This window comes from Littorina saxatilis, linkage group LG11 (assembly GCF_037325665.1).
Source record: "Littorina saxatilis isolate snail1 linkage group LG11, US_GU_Lsax_2.0, whole genome shotgun sequence".
Classification (NCBI taxonomy): Eukaryota; Metazoa; Mollusca; class Gastropoda; order Littorinimorpha; family Littorinidae; genus Littorina; species Littorina saxatilis.
Window position 1 is genome coordinate 11,391,125 of NC_090255.1, and position 20,000 is coordinate 11,411,124.

The 20,000-nt window shown below is 40.2% G+C and overlaps 1 protein-coding gene across 2 annotated transcripts in view; it reads left to right on the plus strand.

Annotated features, from left to right (window-relative positions):
- LOC138979740 (uncharacterized) overlaps window positions 1–20,000 on the plus strand; it is a 64,487-nt gene that overhangs the window by 44,336 nt on the left and 151 nt on the right. Inside the window, exons 9-15 of one of the 2 annotated variants that reach the window (XM_070352482.1) lie at window positions 1,289–1,458; window positions 3,048–3,174; window positions 7,247–7,407; window positions 7,693–8,036; window positions 10,731–10,790; window positions 11,813–11,868; window positions 16,193–20,000. The exon at window positions 16,193–20,000 is cut by the window's right edge and continues 151 nt beyond it. In XM_070352482.1, the coding sequence (XP_070208583.1) occupies window positions 1,289–1,458; window positions 3,048–3,174; window positions 7,247–7,407; window positions 7,693–8,036; window positions 10,731–10,790; window positions 11,813–11,868; window positions 16,193–16,368 (1,094 nt within the window). In that variant the 3' untranslated portion in view covers window positions 16,369–20,000. The remainder of the gene's footprint in view (window positions 1–1,288; window positions 1,459–3,047; window positions 3,175–7,246; window positions 7,408–7,692; window positions 8,037–10,730; window positions 10,791–11,812; window positions 11,869–16,192) is intronic. The other variant, XM_070352481.1, reaches the window with a different exon arrangement.

A 20,000-nucleotide genomic window follows, 5' to 3' on the forward strand; every position in this document is an offset into this window, starting at 1 on the left:
AAAAATGCGAGCTTTAGCGAGCTTTTTCATGACCGCGAACTGAGACCATTATTTTTGATAATCACTGAGACGAGGTGTGTAACCTCTTTATTCCTCCTTTCTTCAGTTATTCAAAGAAAAGAGGAGTTTTTTTGCGAAAGTTTGATCGAATCCTATTCTCTCAACCAGTCAACCTGCGCAGGCGATCGATTAATGCGCGGTTGTATAGTTCCGTGCAAATCATTCCATTCTGTTAACACTTCTTGTCAGTTTTCCTATTTTAGGCTAAAATCAAGTACACAGATATGCTGTTATTCTGCTGTGGCGGCAAAGGCAGATATTGTGTGTTCTGTATATGTTTTGGTATCGCTTAGGATAATGTTTTTTCGTCAAATGGGACTAGCAGACGAACTTTTGCACCCGTGTTCCAACGTTAAAAACTGTATGAAGTTCAGTTTTCTGGGGAAAATAGTGTATGAAACCCCTTTATGTTGTTTAAATTGATGAGATGTGTGCATTTGGTTGCGTGTGATCTGTTTATTAAATGAAATATTGTTGAAAACTGACCGTCGGATTGCAGTCTGTTGTCGAAGGAACTGAGTGAAAAGAAGGGGAACTACTCTTGTCGCTAGACAAAGTATGAGTTACTTGCCTTGGGAAATTGCTTGTGATGAACGGCTTGAGCACGGCAGATGAGATTCAGAAAACAACCGAACTCATGGATTTTATATGGAGATTCATGTGTTCAGGCCTGTAGTTGTTAATTTAAATGCGGTATGTTTGTATTGTTTGCTCCAGAGATGCATACTTCGTACATTAGAGCGTTCGGAACTTTTCAGTCGCAAAAAGTAGTACCGAAACAGAACAACCTCTCAACCCATTGCACTATCGAGGATTCAGGCTGTTGCTGGGTCGTTATTTGTTTGGTTGCTGGGTCATTATCGAAAAATAACTACCCCTACAAGTTTACAGAGGTAAAGAAGCAGAGGGGGGAATAAACTCTGTTTAACGTGACATGCAGGTTGCTTCAATCCTTTTGTTTTGGTGTGTGTGTTTGTGTGTGTGGGTGTGCAGCTGCTGCTTGTGTGCGTGTGTGTGTGTGTGTGTGTGTGTGTACGTGTGTGCTTGTGTGTGTGTGCTTGTGTTTGCTCGTGTGTGTGTGTGTGTGTGTGTGTGTGTGTGTGTGTGTGTGTGTGTGTGTGTGTTTCTTACCATTTTCTTAGAAAAAAAACCAAAGGGAAAGAGATAAAAAAATATAAAAAAAAACAATGCAGTATACTTCATTGTTATGTCGCTCTCCATCTTTCAGGAGTCATCTCAACAACAGTTGACTACGGCATCGACGAAGGCGAGGCCTTCGAAGGAGAGGAAACTTTGACAGATATGGAAGTGACCATAAGAGACAAACAAGGCGAGGAGGTTACTGCCCTGGTCACTATCCGCTTCGTGGACTGCAACGATAATCCGCCTGTCTTTCCTGTGAGTGACCCCCCCCCCCCCCCCCTGATTTGTCTTTCCATTCTCTGTCTTCTTTGTCTCCTCTTTTCTTTCCCTCTCCTCTCTCTCTCTACTTCCCTCTCTCTCACACTCTTGTATATTTTCCCCTTTCTCCCATATTTGTCTCTGACGTTCTCTTATTCTCTCTTTATTGTGTGGTTGTGCGTCCCAAGGGCAGATTGTAAGAAAAGGCACAGCCTCATGGCCCTGTCACACGACCGTTTTAAAGCCTGCGTATGCCGACGTATGGGACATTTGAATAAGTACGCTGGCGTACGTCGAATACGTTATGGGTACTTTATGGGTACGTTTTGTATACGTTAAGAGGACGCTGAAGCACGCTGGCAATACGTCGTAGTACGCTGAGCACGCAGCAAAGTTTTGTCTGTCTGTCTGTCTGTTTATCTCTCTGTCTGTCTATCATTTTGTCTGTATGTCTGTACGTCTGTCTCACTTTCTTCATGCTGCCTTGCCTTTAGTTCTCTCGTTTTTACATTTAGTCAAGTTTTGACTAAATGTTTTAACGTAGAGGGGGGAATCGAGACGAGGGTCGTGGTGTATGTGTGTGTGTGTGTGTGTCTGTCTGTGTGTGTGTGTGTAGAGCGATTCAGAGTAAACTACTGGACCGATCTTTATGAAATTTGACATGAGAGGTCCTGGGTATGATATCCCCAGATTAATTTTTCATTTTTTCGATAAATGTCTTTGATGACGTCATATCCGGCTTTTTGTAAAAGTTGAGGCGGCACTGTCACACCATCATTTTTCAATCAAATTGATTGAAATTTTGGCCAAGCAATCTTCGACGAAGGCGCCAGACTTCGGTATTGCATTTCAGTTTGGTGGCTTAACAATTAATTGAATGACTTTGGTCATTATAAATCTGAAAATTGTAATTTTGTTTTTTAATAAAACGATCCAAATTTACGTTCATCTTATTCTTCATCATTTTATGATTCCAAAAACATATAAATATGTTATATTTGGATTAAAAACAAGCTCTGAAAATTAACAATATACAAATTATGATCAAAATTAAATTTTCGAAATCAATTTAAAAACACTTTCATCTTATTCCTTGTCGGTTCCTGATTCCAAAAACATATAGATATGATATGTTTGGATTAAAAACACGCTCAGAAAGTTAAAACGAACAGAGGTACAGTAAAGCGTACTATTCAGCACAGGTGCAACCGCCACCGCGCTGAACAGGCTCGTCACTTTCACTGCCTTTTGCACTAGCAGCGGACTACGGTCATTGTGAAAAAATGCAGTGCGTTCAGTTTCATTCTGTGAGTTCCACAGCTTGACTAAATGTAGTAATTTCGCCTTACGCGACTTGTTTTTAATTTAATTTTAATTGACAAATGTTTAGACCACACAGCGTCCATGTTTCATTCCCCTGAAACTATTTACAGGCAAATGACACTTACTTCTTTTATTTTAAAATAATTCTATTTTGGTAACGGAGATCTTGACTTAAACCACACCAGCCGCTTCTTGGAATCCTTATTTATTCATATTCATCTTGTGTGACGTAACCGCAGTGACGTCATGTTTTGCATTTTCAGCAAGAACGCGCAAAGCGGATTGAGGTCAACGACTGCGATACAAAGGCAGATACAGTGGCTGGTAAAGTCGACGACGCAAGGGATGGAGACTCTGCCTACAACCAAAACAACGTCTTCGCCTACTCAGGTAGCTGCTTTGGATCTTCTTCTTCTTCTTCGTTCATGGGCTGAAACTCCCATGTTCACTCATGTATTTGCATGAGTGGGTGTTTACGTGTATGCCCGTTTTTACCCCGCCATTCAGGCAGCATACGCATATTTCGGGGGAAGCATGCTGGGTATTTTCGTGTTTCTTTAACCCACCGAACTCTGACATTACAGGATCTTTTCCGTGCGCATGGTCTTGTGCTTGCGTGTACATACGAAGGGGGATAAGTCACTAGCAGGTCTGCACATAAGTTGACATGGGAGATCGGACAAATCTCCAACCTTAACCCATCAGGCGGCCGCGCCCAGGATTCGAACTCACAACTTTCCGATTAGGAGGCCGATGTCTTACCACTACGCCACTGCGCCCGTCTCTGCTGCTTTGGATACAATTCAATGTCCCTATAGTGGAGTTTGATCTCCAAAAGTAACTTCTTCCGTCAACAGTTAACTATATATGCATGGTGCTTTTAACATGACGGATGAAAGAAATAGTCGGCTTTTGAAATCAATATTATCGGTTTTTATCGCGATTTTACTTTTGTTGCTACAGCAAGTACAGTTCTCTCCAAACTGATAAATTAAGGAATGATGTCATGGAAAAAAGGCCTTCAGATCGCTTTCAAAGTTATACTTTAGCATTCTGCGTTATAAATGATTCTACTGCGTTAGGTAGGACTATGCAAGAGTAAGTGTTTTAAAAGCTTGATTCAAATAATGTCGGTCGTATAGTGGACAAAGAGTGTCGGTCGAGCGTTTCTAGGAAGCCCGTTAATAGTAAATCAATAACCGATCCGAGCTGCCAGGGTCTGAGGAGTGTTACCGTATATTCTGTCCTGGGCACCCCCACAGAAAGTAGTCGGGTGGCTTGAGATCAGAGGAGTATGGTGGCCAAGGGAAGTCGGGGAAGTCAGTGCGTCGTGAAATGAGCCTATCGCCAGAGAAGAGGAGGCTGGATAGAGAATAAGTGGATAATGTGTTGCTGTAAGTTTATTGTTACGTTATTTTGTTAGAATGTATGTGTATTTGATGTTTAAATAGTATGGTTTTATTCATAGTTAATATTTAAAGCGCGTAGAGCATATTTTACTGTGGTTCGGGCTATATAAGCTGTCATTATTAGTATCATTATATTATTATATTATCAACTGCTGGGGACACACCAATTTCTGCCGGATTTGCAGGACATAGTCTCCCATCATTCTGGTGTTGTTTGGTGAGGAAATGTTCTGGGTCTCTCTTTGCAGTCGGGGATGATATTAAAGAGAAAAAAAGAAAAACAAGTCGCGTAAGGCGAAATTACAACATTTAGTCAAGCTGTCGAACTAACAGAATGAAACTGAACTCACTGCATTTTTACAGCAAGAGCGTATACTCGTAGCATCGCCAGTCCACCGCTCGATGCAAAGGCAGTGAAATTGACAAGAAGAGCGGGGTAGTAGTTGCGCTGAGAAGGATAGCACGCTTTTCTTTATCTCTATTGTTTTTAACTTTCTGAGCGTGTTTTTAATCCAGATATATCACATCTATATGTTTTTGGAATCTGGAACCCACAAGGAATAAGATGAAATTATTTTTAAATCGATTTCGGAAATTTTATTTTAATAATAATTTTTATATTTTTAATTTTCAGAGCTTGTTTTTAATCCGAATATAACATATTTATATGTTTTTGGAATCAGAAAATGATGAAGAATAAGATGAACGTAAATTTGGATCGTTTTAAAAACAAATTATTGTTTTTACAATTAAAATTTCAGATTTTTAAGGACCAAAGTCATTAATTAATTTTTAATCCACCAAGCTGAAATGAAATACCGAAGTCCGGCCTTCGTCGAAGATTGCTTGGCCAAAATGTCAACCAATTTGATTGAAAAATGAGGGTGTGACAGTGCCGCCTCAACTTTTACAAAAAGCCGGATATGACGTCATCGAAGGTATTTATCCAAAAAAATAAAAAAAATGTCCGGGGATATCATTCCCAGGAACTCTCATGTCAAATTTCATAAAGATCGGTCCAGTAGTTTGGTCTGAATCGCTCTACACACACACACACGCACAGACAGACAGACACACACACACACACACACACACACACACACACACACACACACACACACACACACACACACACACACACACACATACACCACGACCCTTGTCTCGATTCCCCCTCAATGTTAAAACATTTAGTCAAAACTTAACTAAATGTAAAAAAGAAGAAAAAAAAAAGAAAAAAGAAACAAGTCGCGTAAGGCGAAATTACTACATTTAGTCAAGCTGTAGAACTCACAGAATGAAATTGAACGTAGTCCGCCGCTAGTGCAAAAGGCAGTGAAAGTGACGAGCCTGTTTGGCGCGGTAGCGGTTGCGATGTGCTTCATAGCACGCTTTACTGTACCTCTCTTCGTTTTAACTTTCTGAGCGTGTTTTTAATCCAAACATATCATATCTATATGTTTTTGGAATCAGGAACCGACAAGGAATAAGATGAAATTGTTTATTTTGATCATAATTTTAATTTTTTTTAATTTTCAGAGCTTGTTTTTAATCCAAATATAACATATTTATATGTTTTTGGAATCAGAAAATGATGAAGAATAAGATGAACGTAAATTTAGATCGTTTTATAAAAAAATATTTTTTTTACAATTTTCAGATTTTTAATGACCAAAGTCATTAATTAATTGTTAAGCCACCAAGCTGAAATGCAATACCTTCCCTTCTTATTCATTCGTGGGCTGAAACTCCCACGTACACTCGTGTTTTTGCACGAGTGGAGTTTTACGTGTTTGACCGTTTTTACCCCGCCATTTAGGCAGCCATACGCCGCTTTCGGAGGAAGCATGCTGGGTATTTTCGTGTTTCTATAACCCACCGAACTCTGACATGGATTACAGGATCTTTTCCGTGCGCGCTTGGTCTTGTGCTTGCGTGTACACACGAAGGGGGATAAGCCACTAGCAGGTCTGCACATAAGTTGACCTGGGAGATCGGAAAAATCTCCACACTTAACCCACCAGGCGGCCGCGGCCGGGATTCGAACCCTCGACCTTCCGATTAAGAGGCCGACGTCTTACCACCCCGCCACTGCGCCCGTCAAATACAATACCGAAGTCCGGCCTTTGTCGAAGATTGCTTGGCCAAAATGTCAATCAATTTGATTGAAAAATGAGGGTGTGACAGTGCCGCCTCAACTTTTACAAAAAGCCGGATATGACGTCATCAAAGACATTTATCGAAAAAATGAAAAAATGTCCGGGGATATCATACCCAGGAACTCTCATGTCAAAATTCATAAAGATTGGTCCAGTAGTTTACTCTGAATCGCTCTACACACACACAGGCACACACACGCACACACACACGCACACACACGCACACACACACACACACACACACACACACACACACACACACACACACACACCACACACACACACACACCACGACCCTCTTCTCGATTCCCCCTCTACGTAAAAAAAAAGAAGAGGAGATTAGAGAGAGAGAGAGAGAGAGAGAGAGAGAGAGTGAGAGAGAGAGAGAGAGAGAGAGAGAGAGAGAGAGAGAGAGAGAGAGAGAGAGAGAGAGAGAGAGTACAAAATCAAGCATAGAAAGAAATATAAATCAAGCATAGAAAGAAATATAAATGTACACGACTATGGAACGCTAAGTTTATGGGACGTTTAATGATCGGCAAAGCAAAACATTCACAATGATTCACAAAATTCACAATCACAAACAAGTAAATTTTCTTTTTCGTCTATAATGAAACGGTCCACAAACGGGAATTTCGTGTAACATTGTGAATATTTTGCTTTGCTGATGTTTAGACACTGAAAAAGATGCAACGCCTACCCTGATATTTACGATGCACAACCTAGTACACAGGTCAAAGCGCAGGGGTGAAAGTTGAGCCACCTGGTGCAAAATCGACAAACAAAAACAGATAATGCTCCTTTTTATCTATGATTAATATTCTACAAACGTACTTTTTTGTGACAATGAAAAAGAGGACAGCCTATCTTAACGGTCCACAACTCTGTTTTCAGGTCAAGGCGCAGGAGCGAAAGTGGAGCCATCTGGTGCCATTGTCTTGACGAAGGCCATGACGGCAGGGGAGGTAATCAGTTTTCAAGTGGTGGCCACAGATCTGGGCAAGGTGCCGGGTCCTCTGTCAAGCTCTCCTTACTTTGTCTCCATCACAGCTCTGGTAAGTTTTCCTCAACAAATTAAGCTTAGTTAGTTAGTTAGTTAGCTATTGCTTTTCGGGTCCAGCGGACCATAATAGGCCAAATCAGGACCCCAAATTAAGCTTAATTCACTTTATAAAATGTATTTTTAAAATAATTTGGAATGGGTGCTGATATTTGTAAAATGATAATAGTCAGTTAATTGGGTGTTTTTGTCGCAATGATATTTACTCGTATTACTTTCCTTTGTTAAAGTCACAAGAAAAAGTAGTGAGTTGGAACACTTAGTCTATTTCATATTACAGGAATGTACCCCGCCCGACCCACCCGATGACACCGACGCAGATGCAGATGCAAATGCAGGTGTAGGTTCAGGTACGGGAACTGAGGTAGACGGGAGCGGCAGACGCATCATAACCGGGAATGCCAACAACCTGTTTTCGCTTCCCGACGTGGCAGTGATTGCGTCACCGGGAGAGGACGCCAGCAAGAATCGGAAGAACAACTTCTGGGATGACAGTGTAGGGTGGGTGGTGATGGCAGCCATCTTGGGCATCGCTCTGCTGGCTCTACTCATCTACCTCCTCTGGCGATTCATCTGGCCTGCACTCCGTCTGTGCTTCAGGAACCTGCCCGCCCTCTGTAACAAGTAAGTCCACAATCACTATTCTAGAGCAGTTAAGGATACGGATAAGGTCATATGACCTGCACTCCGTCTCTACTTAAGGAACCTGCCTGCCTTCTGTAACAAGTAAGTCCATTATCACTATTCTACAGCAGTTAAGGATAAGGATAAGGATAAGGTCATCTGGCCTGCACTCCGACTGTGCTTCAGGAACCTGCCTGCCTGCCTGTATAACAAGTAAGTCCTGTATCACTATTAGTCAGAGCTCCACGGCAGTTAAGGATAAGGATTAAAGGTCATCTGGTCTGCACTCCGTATGTGCTTCAGGAACCTGCCCGCCTGTAACAAGTAAGTCCGGTATCACTAGCAGTCAGAGCTCCACGGCAGTTAAGGATAAGGATAAAAGGTCATCTGGCCTGCACTCCGTATGTGCTTCAGGAACCTGCCCGCCTGTAACAAGTAAGTCCGGTATCACTAGCAGTCAGAGCTCCACGGCAGTTAAGGATAAGGATAAAAGGTCATCTGGCCTGCACTCCGTATGTGCTTCAGGAACCTGCCCGCCTGTAACAAGTAAGTCCGGTATCACTAGCAGTCAGAGCTCCACGGCAGTTAAGGATAAGGATAAAAGGTCATCTGGTCTGCACTCCGACTGTGCTTCAGGAACCTGCCCACCTGTAACAAGTAAGTCCGGTATCACTATTAGTCAGAGGACACGGCAGTTAAGAATAAGGATTAGGATAAGGTATCATGTCGACCTTTGAGGTCACCCTCATACAATGTGTCAGCGTTTTCCCGGCCCCGGGGTATCGGCGAACCTACTGTCTTGGTGAAAACAATGCTGTGAGTTCAGTCTCATTAGAGCTGCGAGTTCGACAGGTTAGTAGTAATTTTGCTTCGCGCTTCACGCGACTTGTTTTTCTTTTTCTAGCATTGTGTGTATTCGTGTTACCAACACGATAATCTCAGAGCAGAAGGTTTCTTTTATTTACATTTAATCAAGTTTTGACTAAATGTTTTAACATGGACGAGGAATCGAGACGAGGGTCGTGGTGTGTGTATGTATGTGTGTGTGTGTGTGTGTGTGTGTGTGTATGTGTGTGTGTGTGTGTGTGTGTGTGTGTGTGTGTGTGTGTGTGTGTGTATATAAAGCGATTCCGAGAAAACCACTGCACCGGCCTTCATGAAACTTCACAACAGAGTTCCTGGGTATGATATCCCCAGACGTTTTTTTCCTTTTTTCAATATATGTCTGATAACGTCATATCCGGCTTTTTTTGAAAGTTGAGGCAGCACTGTCACACCCTCATTCTTCAACCAAATTGATTGCAATTTTGATGAAGCAATGTTCGACAAAGTCCGGACTATGGGATTGCATTTCAGCTTGGAATCTTACAATTTGGGTAATTAGTTTGCTCATTAAATTTGTCATTAAAATCGAATTTTTAGAAACAGGTTGAAAAATGATTGCATCGTATTCCCCATCTTCTCCTGAATTCAAAAATATATAGATATGTCATGTTTACTCTAAAAATGTGTTCAGAAAGAAAGAAAATAGGTTCAGTAAGGACCGGCACGGTTGGCCTAGTGGTACGGCGTCCGCCCCGTGATCGGGAGGTCGTGGGTTCGAACACCGGCCGGGTCATACCTAAGACTTTAAAATTGGCAATCTAGTGGCTGCTCCGCCTGGCGTCTGGCATTATGGGGTTAGTGCTAGGACTGGTTGGTCCGGTGTCAGAATAATGTGACTGGGTGAGACACGAAGCCTGTGCTGCGACTTCTGTCTTGTGTGTGGCGCACGTTATATGTCAAAGCAGCACCGCCCTGATATGGCCCTTCGTGGTCGGCTGGGCGTTAAGCAAACAAACAAACAAACAAACAAAAAAAGGTTCAGTAAGTACTACTACGTACACGGACGCGTGCTTCGCGGCGGCGAGCGTGACCCGTCTCGGTCTTATGTATGGTTAGCCGAGAATATCTGAATGTAGTCTCGGCGATGATTGGTTTGTAGTTTTTGATCTTGACTAAATGCTTTTATATCGCTTCACGCGACTTGTTTTGGTTTTCCTGTGCCTTTGTTGTCTTTCTATCTTCTGAGATCTATGTGTCTTTTGGCATCATGTCAGTCACATACCGTCATACATCTAGCCCGTCCTCTTTGACAAGTAAGTCCAGTATCAAGTGTTGTCGTGTTTGCCACCATGGTATTTCATTTAATTTTCTAATATTTGCTCGGGCAACATTCTCTGATATTCTGCTGTGTTAACTGTTGTTCATTATTATATAGTTATTAATATTAGCATTTGAATTAGTTCTGAGTAAATAGACAGAGAGGAAGGCAAGAGAGACAATAATTATGGCAATCAAAAATCAAAAACTTTATAAATGTGAACACATAAATAGCAAGTTGGTCTTTCTCAGAAAAAAAGGACATGTTAGGATTTATAGCTCAAAGGCCTTTGAAGTAGCCATGCAATCAACACATACAGCAAACTTCTCTGAACATGAGCTCACGTTTGGTGCTCGGGTTATTTCAATTTGTTAGCGTTCATTAATAGTTGTTGTTGTTGTTGTTGTTGTTGTTGTGGTTGTGGTTTGTGGATTTGTTGTTGTTGTTGTTGTTGTTGTTGTTGTTGTTTAAGACTTTTTATTCAATATCGGTATAGTGACATGTATCTATGCAATACTTGTTATTTTTAATTTTTTTAATTTTTTTTTTAGATGTAAGCAGAGACCTCCCCCGAGACAGGTCACCCCCGTCAAGCGACAGCCACCTCCTCCGTAAGTACCGCCTTTCTTTAGAGGCGTGTATAATATATACTACACGCACAAGTAAATCAATTCCCGAAAATGTTAGAATGTTTGATGCGTATAGGTTATGTTAAGGTGATATGTTCCTTGATTTCCTACCAGAGACGTACGATTTAAAACTCAGAGCATGCCTCACCATCTTAGACACGAACGAACATTCAACGACCTGTTAGCTTTCTGTACAGAATGAAAATTTGTTATTTTAAGTTCGTGCAGAAGAACAAAAATCAATCCTAATGAACTCGTTATCCACTCGAGTCAACAGGATGTATACGTTCAGTCGTGCGACGCACGTGTTGTTGAATTATGGTGCAATGTTCAAGTTCAAGAATGTTCTTATCCCACGTGACAGTCTGCATGCCCAGATTAACAAAACATAAAACAAATCAACTCCCTTTCTTCCACTCACATAAAACGAATCAACTCCCTTTCTTCCACTCACATAAAACGAATCAACTCCCTTTCTTCCACTCACATAAAACAAATCAACTCCCTTTCTTCCACTTTTATACACATAAAACAAATCAACTCCCTTTTTTCCACTCACATAAAACAAATCAACTCCCTTTCTTCCACTTTTATACACATAAAACAAATCAACTCCCTTTCTTCCACTCACATAAAACGACTCAATTCCCTTTCTTCCACTCACATAAAACGAATCAACTCCCTTTCTTCCACTCACATAAAACGAATCAACTCCCTTTCTTCCACTCACATAAAACGAATCAACTCCCTTTTCTTCCACTCACATAAAACGAATCAACTCCCTTTCTTCCACTTTTATACACATAAAACAAATCAACTCCTTTTCTTTGTTTTGTTAAGGATTAATTTTTTGTGTGTGTCTCAATTGTTCTTGTTTCTATGTTCGATAAGCAAGGAAAAGATACTGTAATTCCGTGTTAAAGCCCGACAAGATATGTGATGGCTAACATGGTAGTTTGCACGGAAAGGAACATGTATGTTTAATTGTATGATATTATTTACAGGAAGCGGCCCAGCCCTCCACCCGGACCTGCTTTCATCTTTGGCTTTTGGAAAGAAAGTAAGAGTTTTGTTGTCCATTATTTTGGTTTATAATACACCATGACACCCTTCACTGTTGGGGCGGCCTTGCATATTACAGCGCTTTACATATTAATTTCTGCCGTGTGAGATGACATTTTTTACTCAATATATCACGCATTCACATCGGCCAGTAAATCTCAAGCCAATTAAGGCGAATAATTTATTTAGTTTTCACGGCCTATTATTCCAAGTCACACGGGTATTTGGTGGACATTTGTATCTATGCCTATACAATTTTGCCAGGAAAGACCCTTTTGTCAATCGTGGGATCTTTAACGTGCACACCTTAATGTAGTGTACACGAAGGGACCTCGGGTTTTCGTCTCATCCGAAAGACTAGCACTTGAACCCACCACCTAGGTTAGGAAAAGGGGGAGAAAATTGCTAACGCCCTGACCCAGGGTCGAACTCGCAACCTCTCGCTTCCGAGGCAAGTGCGTTTACCACTCGGCCACCCAGTCCTTGTATCACCGTTTATTTTTCTTTCCTCAGTACTCTCTCGTGGCTGCATCCTGTGTTTCGTATTTCATCTTCTCTTTGCATCAACACATTCTCACATATGTCCGCCATCGTGGAATGAAAAGTGTACATGATCATTTCATATTCTACCACTACGACTGCCACTAACAACAACAACAACAACTACTACTACTACTACTACTACTACTACTACTACTACTACTACTACTACTACTACTACTACTACTACTACTACTACTACTACTATTGATTCCACCACTACCACCACCGCTATTTCTACTGCAACTATTACTGCTACTACTACTACTACTACTACTACTACTACTACTACTACTACTACTACTACTACTACTACTACTACTACTACTACTACTACTACACTGTTCATATTTAAGTGTTACATTCGAACAATTTCAGGAAACAGTTTTATTGCGCCATGCTAAACACGTGAACGGATTCTGTGTCAGGGTGAAAAAGGTTGGCATAAAGTCCTATGAAATTGGTATAAAAAGTACAAGGGGAATACCTAGTGATGCACGTGGAACAAAAGGGTACTGGCTTTTAACGGTGCTTATTACTTGGTGTTTAAACCCTCACATTCGGACGAAATAATGCACAGTAGCAGCCACAATAATTGATACAGAGGATATTGTCAAGAGATTAGAACATTTGACAAGGCACATTTTTCTGCGGGCGATAAGATAACTGTGTGGACGGGTCGAGTTAGATTTACTTTTGTGTGTGTGCCGGCTTTGGTATGACTTTCAAGCTTCTCGCCACATATGCAAATTTCGGGGGTATCGCCAATCATGCCTTTTACGATATGATGATCCTCTGCACCGTTTTATCGATTATCAACTAATAGTATGAGTTACAGTTAAGCTAAATGTACCCGTAAGCATACAGTTTCACTTTTATATTCAGGTATTGTTTGGTAGACAAACATGTACCAGAAGTTACTATGCTCCCAAAGAATGAACAACCCCCAAGCATCTTAGTGACATCCCCTGATGTCAAGGTGACACGATGGTTCCCTCAGCAGCAAAAAAATAAAGTTGGCATGTTATTTTTTGTAATGTATCTGCATTCATCTGGGAGGTTGGTGCAATGATACAATGGTTAGAATGTCTTGAAGACATCGCGTGTTCTATTTACATCGTTGTTGTCCTGAAATATGCGAAAACTGTTAATGTCGGTACTGAACTGACGCTGTCGTCTGCTGCACGTGCGGAGGGCAGCCAAACGAATCAGTCGACTACCAAATGATGCATGATCTAGCTCGACATCTGTCAGAAAAAAACCCACTTCTGCTTTTTTTCCGCGGGGAATTTTAGGGTCAAGCATCATTGTTTGATAATGTCACTAGCACGGAGGATGAGAAGAATCTTCTTAAATTGAAAGGAGCACAGGCGCATACATACGCTCTCTGGGTTTGTTAGCGCACTCCAAGAGTGGGCTTACAGTTTTAAGCGCACTGCCATTAGCCAATCAACTGCTTCACATCAGTCATGTGAAACGAGTACTACTGACAATACCCAATATTGACGGACTGTGTGATAATATCTTCTGCTATCCGGAGGTCGAGATTTTGATATCACTGTCGAAACAGACCAATAGCAGAAGATATCATTACACATTCAGTCAATGTTAGATATATTGCTTATTCTCTGGACATTTTGTATTTACTGTAAAGAAATTACAAAAGTATTTGTCTCAGTTTTGGCTGTTCCATATCCCTCCCTCTGATTATTATTTCTTTTTGTTCACTCTTTTCTTGTACTTTTCAGTATTTCAAAATGTCTTTTCTGTCAAAAAGTCTTTAGTCACTTGCTCAACTAAATTCTGGGATCATTACATTTTCATATATATTTGTTTGTTTTTAAATTTAGGTGTTTTTGTTTTTGAAGTGGGGAAGCAATAAAGAGGTCGTCGATATCAAAACTGATATCGACGGAAATGTCGTCGATATCACTTTTGCACTGAGCTCAGTTTTGCCCAATTGACCAATGGAAATCCACGTAACATATGAAATAGCAATATTTATTGTTATTGTCCACAGCCTACTCAGACGACGACTTCGGCAAGATGTTCAACCAATGTTATTGTTATGGTGATTGTTGTTATTGATATTGTTGTTGTTATTGTCCACAGCCTACTCAGACGACGACTACAGCAAGACGTTCAACAAATGTTATTGTTATTGTGATTGTTGTTATTGATATTGTTGTTGTTATTGTCCACAGCATACTCAGACGACGACTACAGCAAGACGTTCAACAAATGTTATTGTTATTGTGATTGTTGTTATTGATATTGTTGTTGTTATTGTCCACAGCCTACTCAGACGACGACTACAACAAGACGTTCAACAGATGTTATTGTGATTGTTGTTATTGATAGTGTTGTTGTTATTGTCCACAGCCTACTCAGACGACGACTACGGCAAGACGTTCAATCAATGTTATTGTTATTGTGATTGTTGTTATTGATATTGTTGTTGTTATTGTCCACAGCCTACTCAGACGACGACAACGGCAAGACGTTCAACCAATGTTATTGTTATTGTGATTTTTGTTATTGATATTGTTGTTGTTATTGTCCACAGCCTACTCAGACGACGACTACGGCAAGACGTTCAACCAATGTTATTGTTATTGTGATTGTTGTTATTGATATTGTTGTTGTTATTGTCCACAGCCTACTCAGACGACGACTACGGCAAGACGCTCAACCAATGTTATTGTTATTGTGATTGTTGTTATTGATATTGTTGTTGTTATTGTCCACAGCCTACTCAGACGACGACTACGGCAAGACGTTCAACCAATGTTATTGTTATTGTGATTGTTGTTATTGATATTGTTGTTGTTATTGTCCACAGCCTACTCAGACGACGACTACGGCAAGACGTTCAACCAATGTTATTGTTATTGTGATTGTTGTTATTGATATTGTTGTTGTTATTGTCCACAGCCTACTCAGACGACGACTACGGCAAGACGTTCAACCATTGCTATTGCTATTGATATTGTTGTTATTGTCCACAGCCTCCTCAGACGACGACTACGGCAAGACGTTCAACCATTGCTATTGCTATTGATATTGTTGTTATTGTCCACAGCCTACTCAGACGACGACTACGGCAAGACGTTCAACCATTGCTATTGCTATTGATATTGTTGTTATTGTGCACAGCCTATTCAGACGACGACTACGGCAAGACGTTCAACCAATGTTATTGTTATTGTGATTGTTGTTATTGTCCACAGCCTACTCAGACGACGACTTCCGCAAGATGTTCAACCAATGTTATTGTTATGGTGATTGTTGTTATTAATATTGTTGTTGTTATTGTCCACAGCCTATTCAGACGACGACTACGGCAAGATGTTCAACCAATGTTATTGTTATTGTGATTGTTGTTATTGATATTTTTGTTGTTATTGATATTGTTGTTGTTATTGTCCACAGCCTACTCAGACGACGACTACAGCAAGACGTTCAACAAATGTTATTGTTATTGTGATTGTTGTTATTGATATTGTTGTTGTTATTGTCCACATCCTACTCAGACGACGACTACAGCAAGACGTTCAACAAATGTTATTGTGATTGTTGTTATTGATATTGTTGTTGTTATTGTCCACAGCCTACTCAGACGACGACTACGGCAAGACGTTCAACAAATGTTATTGTTATTGTGATTGTTGTTGTTATTGATATTGTTGTTGTTATTGTCCACAGCCTACTCAGACGACGACTACGGCAAGACGTTCAACCATTGCTATTGCTATTGATATTGTTGTTGTTATTGTCCACAGCCTACTCAGACGACGACTACGGCAAGACGTTCAACCAGCCCACACGCCAGGACGTGCCAGGGGCCAGCAAAGGGCCTGAGCGAGTGGACACCAACACCTATGACGTGGACCCCATCATCCCCCCATCTGATCCTAACGCTCCATCCCCTCCCTCCTCCTCCTGTGTCGTTATGTAGTCCGTTCGACCAGTATGGCGGCACACTAGCGCCACATTTGAGAATTGCTAAATTCACAGCGATATTTTCAATTTAAAACACAACCTAAACAAAACAAAACAACAACGACAACTGTGATGTTAGTTAATTAAATATGTTGTTATTGATTTCCTTTTATTAATATTTTTTTTTAAACCAAAACGAGTTTATTTAAATATATCTCTGTCCAGACGAATCATTTTCTCTTTTGGCACTGCTTTGTTATTCAGGCCTTTGGTAGAAATTCCATTTGCGAAGAAAATTGTTCGGAAGCTGCTAGGAAAGATAAGTAACTACACAGGACCAAGATAATTCTAGCTTTTTAGCATTATACATCTACGGGGGTGAGGGGGTGGGGGGGGGAGGGGGTGGTGGTCTTTGTGATTATTAAGAAAATACATGTACTGATCAAAGTTCCATAGGTCTGGGAAACGTTTTGAATCAATCTATTGAAGACTGGGGGCCACTCTAAAAACATGATGATAACACTCATCAACGCAACTATATAGGTCTGGGAGACGAGTGGGATATGTTTGTTTCAAAAAAGTAGCCATTTTGATAACAGAGAAAGACTTATCAGAATCGTATAGATCAAAAGGATGGTGCTTTTTATTGACCTACTCTGGAGAATTGTGTATGTCCTGTTTTTGATGTCACTGACTGTAAATACGTTGACAGACAGCATGTAAGGTGTAATGAGAATTACAGTTAAAGGTTGTCGCCTACATTTTTGCTTTTTTTCAATAATCTTATGGTTAGATTTCGATACAAAATTATGTCAAATGATGAATGAACCATGGGGAAAAAAGTTATAGAAAAAATATATATATGTAAAATAAGATTTTATTTTTGGGTAGCGTGACTCACGCTTCCAAAATTTTGTTTTCTGTTTGCTGAGAACATGTGCTTTGCCTAAAAATACTGACCAATCAAATTCATGTCACTATGCTTATAGCCACGCCCAAACATGTGCCGCAACAGTTTGACACTGGGGGGCTGTACACGCTTTTTTTTAAACGCACGAAATGCACTGGATTTGAGAGGAGTTTTGCGCTTGGCATTTTCCAAATAAGGATATCCTACTACGAGTACTACGCTGAAATACTACAATGAATTTTCAAACGGCTACACTGGCTTCGTCTTTCCTGATCGAAAGGGGGTGTGTTGTTGATATTTGTAGATAATAGACTCAGCATTTTAATGGTCAAATGGCGATTTCGGTATAAAAATGTAGACAAGGACCTTTAAGAAATGTTGAAATGTTTCTGTTGCAGTTATTTTACCTCTGTCTTTCTTCGTCGTAAATCGATCAATCACTCACCCAATTAAACAATCTATCAATCTATCTATCTAGCTATCTAGCTATCTTTCTTTCTTTCTATCTATCTATCTATCTATCTATCTACAGTGGTCGCCGGTTAATATGACCGCGGTTAATATGACCAGCCGCGTATTATGACCAATTTTACCCGGTCCGGAATTGTCCTTCTTTGTTATGTATTAGAAAAAGCCGCTTAATATGACCACAACGCCGCTTAATATGGCCACATTGTTTCGAGAAAATGGCAACGAGTTCACATCTTTTTCAGTTTGAAATCACTTGGGGGGAAAAATACATACGATTTTTTGAAAAAGGCAAAAAGGCGTGCGATATTTTCTTTCTTTTTCGTGAATGAAACTAAAGTGATCAGTGATCAGTGCTCAGTGATCTCTAATGTCGCGATCATTATTCTCTCTCTTTTTTTCCCCGAGACTGAGCGTCATAAAAAAGGCAAAAAAGCGTGCGATCTTTTCATTATTTCCCGTGAATAAATCTAAAGTGATTACGAACATTATTCTCTCTCTTTTTGGCAAACAGAGCACGAGCCAACCAATCGTTTAGTCTGATTCAAGAGGAAACAATGTCGAAACGAAAACGCCAAGATCGGACAGCCGAGGAAAAGCTAGAACTTATTGACAAATTTAAAGCTCTACCATCCTGTAGTATGCGTGAGAGTGCTGCACAGTTGGGCTTCAACAGAGGATTTTTGACAAACATTCTCAAGAATGAAGACAGCGTGAGGAAGGAGTGCGCAACGCAGGATTCACCGCAACGAAAGCGCCTACGACATGGAAAAGACAAAGATGTGGAAGAGACCGAGACAGAACCTGAAAGTGATGACGAAGAGGAACCCCCACCCCCACTTCCAACAGCTCCTGAAATGAGAGCGCTAATGGAGAAACTGAGGTCTGGACTTCAAAGTCGCGGCTACTACATGGAGAAGTTTGGAGCCTTTGACAATGAAGTGAAGGATCTCCTCTGGTCTAGCACCAACACACAGACCAACATCCGTGATTTTTTCCAGGCCCCTAAGTGAACATTTGGACGTGTATATGCCGTTTCTTCCATTTACTTTTCATTCCATTTCAATTTCTTTTCAACGGACGTCATCTATAATGGCTACAATGTACAGTACACATATTTAATTTTGTGTTTGTTGCGAACAAGTTACATTTTCTTACAATTATTAATTTTAAAAAAAAGTTTCGTTTTGCGAATTTTTTTAAGTCGTTTTCTCTAACATCGGTTAATATGACCAGCCGCTTATTATGACCATTTTATCCCGGTCCCAAAGTGGTCATATTAACCGGCGACCACTGTATCTGTCAATCTGTCTATCTGGGTCATGTTTATTTGTATGTCATTTTTTTTCTCTTGATTGTTTTGAGGCAGGATTTACTAACACTAGAAAAAGGACCTTCATAATCAGTTTACGAACAGAATTTTGACTTTGGATATTTTCTAATATTATTAATTTGAATCACAGTTTAAGATTGTTGGGAAAAAAGTGGCTCCATAGCAAATTTTGACAGGACTTGTGTTGAAATTCAAAGTAAATTAGGTAGATAGAATTGACCCGATTAGTTTTATATATTTCATATTTTTAATGTTCGTTCACAATTTTCATTTTTAGTTTTACGATGTAACTTTATTGAAACTGTTTATCACTGTTAAAATAAATTCAAACACAAAGAGACTGCCAACGTTCCAAAATTCAGAATCAAAAAACAAGAAAGGTAGGTTGTTGGAACGTTTGTTATTGACAAAACAATACATTCACATATATTTAAATCCTACTGGTGTCTGGATTGAATATAATCACACATAACTTCTATTCCAAGGTTAGACATCATACCTCAGTAATTATATACACATTACGTGTATACTACTTTCAACCTTAGATCTCTTTATTGTTCTTCACAAGTCACATACAACCACTCACTCTCTCTCTCTCTCTCTCTCTCTCTCTCTCTCTCTCTCTCTCTCTCTCTCTCTCTCTCTCTCTCTCTCTCTCTTTCTCTTTCTCTGTCTCTCTCCTTCTCTCTCTGCCATGTTCTATTTACCTATAGAACATTCTTTCGACGCTGACGTCATTCCCTTTCTACGTCATTCATTTCATCATACAATCATTCATTCGCTCGGCTTCCTGACGAGTGGACGTAAACTGATAGAACTATCAAGATAATTATTTGTTTGTCTGTTCACTTAAAAGACCGTTGGGTCGAAATATCTGTGAATGTATTGTTTTGTCAATAACAAACGTTCCAACAACCTACCTTTCTTGTTTTTTGAT